Source organism: Argentina silus, assembly GCF_951799395.1.
Source record: "Argentina silus genome assembly, chromosome: 9".
NCBI lineage: Eukaryota > Metazoa > Chordata > Actinopteri > Argentiniformes > Argentinidae > Argentina > Argentina silus.
The window spans coordinates 3,701,693-3,710,641 of record NC_139663.1 but is presented as its reverse complement, the minus strand read 5'-3'; the positions used below and the strand labels follow the sequence as shown (position 1 = coordinate 3,710,641).

Below are 8,949 nucleotides of genomic sequence, written 5' to 3'. Positions count from 1 at the left end.
AGATACAACAGCATGCTGCATAATTTACTGTTCCTCTAGCTGCAGTCAGCCAGTTGCTATTTTGGTATAGGAGGGCATGGTACCGCTGATGTTCTGTGACGGTCTTTTGATGAGAGAGTGCCACCTTGTGGATAAAGGGGATATATACAATGGCAACTGTCCCACTTTATTTGACTGAAAACAATGAGCGGAGACTTAACTAAAAAAAGGACAGTATTCACAGACAGCAAAACACAAAAAGGCTGACCTAAGAGTAAAAGTACACAACAGTCAGGAATGTCCCCCCCACTCATTTTCCCTGGAATGCCCATTTTCTCTGGAATTCCCCCCCATTTTCCCATCCAAATACTCCTTCTCGACCTCTACTCCTCTTCCTCTTTCCCTCCCTTCCCCAATTTTCTTCCCACAATCCCCGCCCTTCTAAATGATTAACCCTCTCACCTTTTCTCCTGACCTCATCACCCCCCGCAAAGCCTTCCCCGTTCTATACCTCCCCTTCCCTCCCCCCTCCACATCCACCCTCCCCTCTCAACGTGAGTCCATGAGGGGCTGCAGCCAGGGCAGGAAGCGGGACACCTTCTGGAAGACGTAGCCCTGAGTGCAGTCGCCCCCTGCTGGTTGGCTGACCACCCCGGTGAGGAAGAACACCTCCCTGTGGAGGGTGAGCAGGGGGCTGCCTTGGCCCACAGTGCAGTCAGCCTTGACCCGCGGGGATGTGCAGCCCATCTTATTGGTGACCAGCCCCTGGAGCCTCTCCACACACCGTGGCAGACGCTCGTAGCTCAGGTGGTTGAGGGTGAGCGGCCCAGTCATCTCCACCGCATCCTGGGGGTGCTTCCAGCCAGTGACCACCGCCGTATGCTCTCCGGTCATCATGATGCTGTCGGCGAAGTCGCGCTCAGGGAGGCAGGCAGCGAGCACGTTCTTTTTGAATACGATGCGGCTGCTGAGCTCCACCACTGCAATGTCATTGTCAGGGAGACCCTCCACGTAGCGAGGGTGGATGTGGACGACTTTCACGTGCAGCGTCTGTTCGCCTTCTTCTTTGGTTGTCAAACGCTTACCTGGGAGGGAGAGGGAGGAAGTGCTTAGGATCAGTGAGGATGCACGCACGCACGCACACACGCACATGCACACACACAGACAGACAAACACAGACAGACAAACAAACACCGACAGATGCATACACGCACGCGCGAGCACGCATACACACGCCCACGCCCACGCACACGCACACTTGCCCACTCACCAACAGCCACCTGGAACTGACTGTACTTGTTGACACACTGGGCAGTGGTCAGAACCAGGTTTTCCTTCAGGATGACCCCACTACAGAAGCCAGCGTACAGCTCACTCTTCAGCAAGGCCTGCACACAGGACACCCAGAGCTCAGCTATACACCAAGATTCACATGCAAGGCAGTGGGACACTGAGGAGAATGTAGCTCTAGTAATGTTAACAGTCATGTAGCTGAGGGCTGTGAGTGTGTGTGTGCCTGGTACCTAGCCCAGTGGAGAGATAATACTTGTGTGTGTGTGTGTGTGTTTGCGTGCACATGTGCCTACCTGCCAGGGACACTCTCCAGAGTTGCAGCTCAGCCCTTCAAAGTTGCTGCGTAAGTTGGCTGACACCCTGCTCTCCCACTCACTCAGACTGTTCACCTTACCACAGGGGTAAGTCACTGAGAAAGAGAGAGAGAGAGAGAGAGAGAGAGAGAGGTGGAGAGGTGGTGGTGGGGGGGGGGGGTGCAGAATGATGGATGGAGGAGGGGAAAAATATGACAGAGGAGAGAGTGAGAGAGAGAGAGATGAATGCAGTGAGACAGCGAGAACGCTCCATTTGTTCTATCCCATCTGCATGAGTGTAGTGGGAGACAGCACTAGGGTTCTAGAGGTAGATACAGGACAGATATCAGATGGAGGGGTGTAGGATCACTGACCTGAAGGTATACACTTCTCCTTCCTCTCGCCCGTCTTCTCCAGCAGCTTCCAGCCGGGGGCGCAGGAGCACTCGTAGGACTGGTAGCCTGGCTTACAGAACTGGCTACATCCACTGGTCTTATTAAGCACACACATTGTCTGGTCTATAGGATTATAGGAGTACACATTTAGAATGACAATGGATACAAAAACTGACCAACATTATTAGGATACAACAACCACCCCAGGACCCAGTCCAAAGATATGCCTCCTAAAAACACCAGAGTGTACCTGTCTCACAGTGGACCCCTGAGAAGCCAGACTTGCAGACACAGTCGTAGCCTCCCACACTGTCTGAGCACATGGCTCCGTTCTTACAGGGCTTCTCAGCACACTGGTCTCCGTCTGCACAGAGAGGGGTTTAAACACAAGACAGGTCAGCTGAGGGATAACAAACCATTCCTGGTGAATCCCAAAGGAAAACATTCCTAAAACAGTACTGCACTTACCGATGTAGACTGACCAGAAGATATCCTGAAAGACATGACCAAAATCCACAGTCAGTCTGCATTCGCTCACAGTGTACAGAACTAAAGTCACTTTCCCCCCCCCACTTTCTTCATTTCATATCTTTCTCAACTCTCATTCCTCTGAAACACTACTTGAGAGCTGTGCTGATGTGAGAGGAGAGGAGAGGAGAGGAGAGGAGAGAAGAGAAGAGAAGAGAAGAGAAGAGAAGAGAAGAGAAGAGAAGAGAAGAGAAGAGAAGAGAAGAGAAGAGAAGAGAGGAGAGGAGAGGAGAGGAGAGGAGAGGAGAGGAGAGGAGAGGAGAGGAGAGGAGAGGAGAGGAGAGGAGAGGAGAGGAGAGGAGAGGAGAGGAGAGGAGAGGAGAGGAGAGAAGAGAAGAGAGGAGAGGAGAGGAGAGGAGAGGAGAGGAGAGGAGAGGAGAGGAGAGGAGAGGAGAGGAGAGGAGAGGAGAGAAGAGAAGAGAAGAGAAGAGAAGAGAGGAGAGGAGAGGAGAGGAGAGGAGGCTGTAAGAGAGGGAGAAGATGAGATACAGTATGGGGAGAGGAGGGAGATCAGCATAGGGTGTAAGGAGCTGAGGCTTACCGTGCGATAGGAGTCCTGGAAGACCTCTCTGGCCTCCTCGTAGCTGCACACCTCCTCCAGACACTCTCTCTCCAGGTTGGAAGGGAGCTGCGCCTCCTCGTTGCCAGCGTTGGCCCTCTTCTGGCGGGCGATGACCATGCTGGCATCCTGCTTGTCCAGGAACACTGGGGAGAGGAGAAGACGAGAGAAGAGTTATCCTGCATCCTGCTTGTCCAGGAACACAGGGGAGAGAAGACATGAGAAGAGTCAGAGGAGAAGACGAGGGAAGAGTCAGAGGAGCAGACGAGAGAAGAGTTAGAGAAGAAGATGGAGTTAGAGCTCAGTAACGTAGAGCTCTCCAACACAGGTATTTTGAACATCTCTCAACAAAAACATATTGAATCAATTTATTGTAGTTCCATATGATTTACAGCCCAAATCTTCTATAGACAAAGGTAGTAAATAATGATTTTGTTTAGTTATCTATTAACTCTGGCTTTATCCCGGTCCCAAAAAAGGACAGCACTAATCAAATATACTCTCTGCCCCTATCTGGAAAACAATAGGGACACCAAACAGGCCACTAGTCTAGGCCACGGAATCCTACACCACATAAGGAACTATACATGAATAGAGACAATCATGACCAGTAAAATCACACATCCTACTAATCATTTCCCTCCTGCTCCTCTGATCACTCATCCATAATGTCAGAGGGTCAGTTACTACCCGTACAATGTCAAATGCATTGTGACCTACTAGTAAAAAGCTCTTTGTAAAAAGCTCTTTAAAAAGCTCCTCTCACCTGTCTTGGTGTCCTGCTTGGCCGTCACAGCTCCCAGCAGCAGGCAGAGCAGAGTGGCAGTGGTGCTTAGGGAGCCCATGGTGGCAGAGCTGCTCAGTCTGGGTCTGTCAGTCCGTCTGTCTGTCTGTCTGTCCCTCTGTCTGTCAGCTCAGCAGGGTTCAAAGTTCACACCTAAAAACAAGGACCATAATTCAGAGATACCCACACAAAGTCTGACAGGGGAGGGGAGTGAGAGAGTTGGACCTTCCTCCCTCTCCCTACCTATAGGCTAAGCACATTGGGCCTAATTCTTTGTGCAACAAAACAGTGCAGAGTGTCATGATGAGTAAATAAAGACTGATGAGGGTTTTTATCCGCCTCAGAGTTTTAAATGTTTTCTTGTGAATGTGTGAATGAAGCAAAAAAATAAATAAACGATCTAAGTGATTAATGAAATTAGACATGAATGAAGTCTACGTAGGTTCAGGCAAGCCACTTCAAGGAGATGACAGCTGGCCGGTCACATGACGGACAGGCTGTCAGGTCACTGACAGCTGAACCCATCTATGAAAGCAAGCAACGCATTACATGGTCATGGGACATAGGCTTAAGACAGCCGAGTTTGCAACACTCTACCATGGTTACCACCAAGTTTATGGGCTCCCCGTCTTATGATATTGTATTTGACTGTTTAACTTAGCTATATTAGAGCGGAGCCATCCAATTATGCCAAACCTAATATATTACTATCAAACCAATGTATTACCATTTTCATTAAAGGCCAAGTCTAATGTATTACTTGTTTCATTAAACTTATTAATCGACGCAAGTGTCCTGACTGAATTAATTGAATCTTATAGAGGCAGTGACAGTGCATTTTCCGGAAAACAGAAACCGACTTTTGTTACAAGGCTGCCATCGTGTGGTGGACTACTGTGCTTATTATTGAACTGTAGGCCCATCATCAATTTCCATTCGTAAACAGCAAAGAATAACCTCAGTCTCCGAGGTCCATACCATACACAATTAAGACACAAGCCAAATGTATCATGTAAAAGATCAACATACATACACATTTACAAAGTTGCACAACACAAATACGACCTACATTGATCTTCAGCATAATGATCCTTATAACGTTACACCTAAAGATTACAGTTCTTTCACTAATGATGTTGATGATATGCCCTTAGATCATACAATCACAGATTAATGCATTAAATTCAAAAGTTATTTAAAAATACAATCATATTCAATATCCACAATTGTTATCTAATCGTTGCTTGCGCGTAGTAGCCTAACCTACCATGGAACATACATTATAATGGTATGAACCTCTTCATTCAGGGCGCGGCGAACGGCGGGCGACTATAGATTCGTGGAAATGGACAGTACTTACCGCTCCGGACCGCACACGGGCTTGGACGGATGGAAGAGATTAGAGGCCTGGACGGAATACCCTGAATTGGTCCCGAATCGTAGTTCGCTTTTCCTGCACGGATCCTCTTCTCTGAAATCGTAACAGAGACTGACAGCATCACCCTCTGTTGCTTTTTCAGGCCACTGCAGTGTAACACCATCAACCAGGAGAGGGAGCTCTGGGACAGTAGTTATCACTTTATGTATTTTGAATGGCATGATGAGGAACTTCTACACTAGTGCATTGGGCACTATAATGTAGGACTAAAGAGGATTATCTAGTCTATAAAGACCCCTCCAAAACATGTTGTTCTTTGTTCATGCACGGGTGTTCCATTAAGCGTTGATGATGCTGGTGCTTTCATATTTAAATGTCAAATAATCATCACTTCCTCAACTTCTTGGCCTTATCTCCAGTCAAACAGCATACCCTTTGATGTTGAAAGCCCAATGTCTGGCTCTTAGTTAGTTTACCCCTGCTACATGGTGACAGTAAGGTCACACTCCTTATCTACCCTGTGTCCATGTTTCTCTGTGTGTATGACATTAGTTTGCCGTTCACGTTGGGAGCCTGTTCTCCACTCCAGAGCCAATGATAATTCCATTTTACTCAGCGGTGTGATGGGAATCCAAATCTCTCCTGCTTTGAACCACTCATCAAACAAGATGGAAATCCATCCGTACGGATCAATGTGGGGGCAAGTGAACACAGACAACAAAAACAAAAAAACCTGTTAAGGGAGTGAGAGGCCCAGAGAATGAAAAAAGGGTGAAGTAAATGGAAGAAGAAATTAAACAGGGAATGAGAGAGGGAACGAGAATAAAGATTTCATTTCTAGTTGAAGAAAACAAAATGTAACTTGGCGACTTGGCAAACATACACATTTTCAAACCAGTACTATTTTTACACAATAGATATTCATCTTGATGGTTATTTAGCATGCACTTATATCCCAAACTCAGCGTAATATTCATCACATACACCCTGACAGGATGTGAACTCCCAACCCTGGTGTTGCAAGCCCCATGCAAGCTCCCAACCAACTCAGCACTCACAATCATATTATGCAACTCTCTTGCCCATACAGTTTTATCCTAACGTCAATGGTGGGTCATAAGTGTGAGTGCAATGTAGTTTTCAGGACCACAGGGCTTTTAGACCCAGCTGCAGTGTTTCTCTATTTCCATGGTCCAATAACAGAGGCAATATCAAGCCCTGCTTCGCCAGCTGGTCCCCAGAGCTAGTGTGGTGTTGTTCAACCCATTCCAGAGAGGGTTACCCTGGGACAGGGATGGGGAGCCTGCCCTGGCCTGCTGGAGCAGAGCTGCTGCTAGTGTCAATGATTAGGATATGGAGATTTCCCTCAGGGCTTCCACTTCTCATATAAACATACTTACCTCAGTGACACATTGGCTATTGTGTGTGTGTGTGTGTGTGTGTGTGTGTGTGTGTGTGTGTGTGTGTGTGTGTGTGTGTGTGTGTGTGTGTGTGTGTGTGTGTGTGTCAACAAATTATTACATTCTGGGGGATCGTTTCTGCAGACCAAAGATTACGATCTGTGTGATTGTATGATCTAGCTGTACTGGCAGGTAAATACGTAAGGCTGAACATTGCATAAGGAGGTGGCAGGGTGGAGGAGGCAGAAGGTTTGAATCATCAGTTGCTGGTTTGAATCACGCTGGGGGCACTATTTTTTGTATTGTTGTTGCTGTTGCTAATATTTGCTAATGCCTTCCCCAGACAACTTACCCTAACCTTAACCAGTCTAAGTTAATGCCTAACCTTAACCAGTCTAATTTAATGGCTATTACTGCCACCCGAAACACAAGTCGTAATTCCAAACACATGTTACATAATTACAACGTATCTTAAGTTTTTGACAGCTGGTATAGTCAAATAATACGATCCCCCAGATCGTATTTCTTGGTCTGCAGAAACGATCCTCCAGAACGTAATAATTTGTAGACTGTGTTGGTGTGTGTGTGTGTGTGTGTGTGTGTGTGTGTGTGTGTGTGTGTGTGTGTGTGTGTGTATGTGTGTGTGTGTGTGTGTGTGTGTGTGTGTGTGTGTGTGTGTGTGTGTGTGTGTGTGTGTATGGACTGCCTTTATGCCTATATTTACAGCCCCTCTGATGTCTTGGCAACTTTTCAGATCTGGAGAGTGTGAGAGGGTCAGTGATACACTCGCTCTCTTTCTCTCTCTCTCTCTCTCTCTCTCTCTCTCTCTCTCTCTCTCTCTCTCTCTCTCTCTCTCTCTCCCCCCCTCTCTTTCTCTCTTTCTTGGCCAGGTGGACAGGGAGAAAATAAAAGAGAGTGGGAGGAAAGGAGAAGAGAGGAGATGGAAAATGAGCATGCATGTGCCCTATCGCCACCCATCATGGTTCAAATCTACCAGTTGATTAAACAAACATGCTCAATAAACAGATGGGTCATTATGGTGTGCATTCATAATTCATGTCTGCTGTCGCTCACAGCAACTCTGATGGATAGAACAGGCTAGAGAGAGGGTCTCCCTCCTGGGTCTCCCTCCGTCTCTCCATACATCTCTTACAAAGGTGTTTGACTTGACATGGCTACATGTGTATATGTGTGGTTGTGAGCTTGGTCCGTCCCTATCCACTCCTGCATATTAGTGTGTGAGCGTGGAGTCCCCTGATGACGTGGGCAATGGTGAGCTAAGTGGTGTGTTGATGCCACGCTGTGAAGACGGATGTCACTCTGGCCCGTAGAGGCTGTGTCCATAGGGCAGTCACTACAGGGGTCAGAGGAGATGACAGCCCTGAGGCTCAGCGTCTCTCACCCACACACACACACACACACACACACACACACACACACACACACACACACACACACACACACTTATTAAAGACAAGCCACCACAGCCTCAGCACACATGCAAATCACACACACACACACACACACACACACACACACACACACACACACACACACACACACACACACACACACACACACACACATACAGACTACCCAGGAGTCCCCATGAGGTTGACTGGCTGTGTGGCCAAGATACAGTATATAACTAGGCCAAACCTTGAGCATATTGTATCTAGTGCCAGTTTTTTAACTTGCTGTATTTTTTTATATCAAACAAACGTCATAATGACTTCCATATAGTGTGGACCAACTTGTCTTCAGAAAGTTAATTACAGACTCCACATTGTAATGAACATGAACAGCTCCTAACAGAGTCCTGCCTGGCCAGGCTGTCTCAGGTAGTTGATAGGACTGACTGTGTGTGTGTGTGTGTGTGTGTGTGTGTGTGTGTGTGTGTGTGTGTGTGTGTGTGTGTGTGTGTGTGTGTGTGTGTGTGTGTGTGTGTGTGTGTGTGATGTTGTGTAGAGCAGGCTGGCCCTGGCTGCCCCTCTGGGGGTCTTTGAGAGCTCTGCAGCTGAACGTGAAGAATCACCTCTCTCTCTTTCACCTCTCTACGTGATCAATTCACGTCGTCTGGCTATGTTTTATTTAACATTTAATCGTGGCGCCCCTCCCTGCTTCACCCTAACTCATTTTTCCCATGTTGGAGAAGGGAATTAAGGGCACGCTATTCCCCTTCTCTCCCCATTGTAGGGAATCTAACAGCTGATATAACAGGCATGCTAAACAAACAGGTCAGTCATTACTGTATGCATTCATTATTGATGCTACCTGTCGCTCACGGCACCCCTGATGGATAGAGCAGGCTAGAGAAGGAATCCCTGGGTCTCCCTCCGT

The 8,949-nt window shown here is 47.5% G+C and overlaps 1 protein-coding gene across 1 annotated transcript; it reads right to left on the bottom strand.

Annotated features, from left to right (window-relative positions):
* Positions 1-528: 528 nt before the first annotated feature.
* On the bottom strand, positions 529-5,332 carry proza (protein Z, vitamin K-dependent plasma glycoprotein a; the record flags this gene model as incomplete). The annotated part of the gene is made up of 9 exons (XM_083677321.1): positions 5,192-5,332; positions 3,814-3,984; positions 3,030-3,193; positions 2,429-2,453; positions 2,211-2,324; positions 1,940-2,083; positions 1,566-1,681; positions 1,250-1,367; positions 529-1,064 (listed from the first exon to the last, which is right to left on the bottom strand). The coding sequence occupies exons 2-9, from the start codon at positions 3,890-3,892 to the stop codon at positions 529-531; spliced, it is 1,296 nt and encodes a 431-aa protein (XP_083533447.1). The 5' UTR covers positions 3,893-3,984; positions 5,192-5,332.
* Between the last annotated feature and the right edge of the window lie 3,617 nt (positions 5,333-8,949).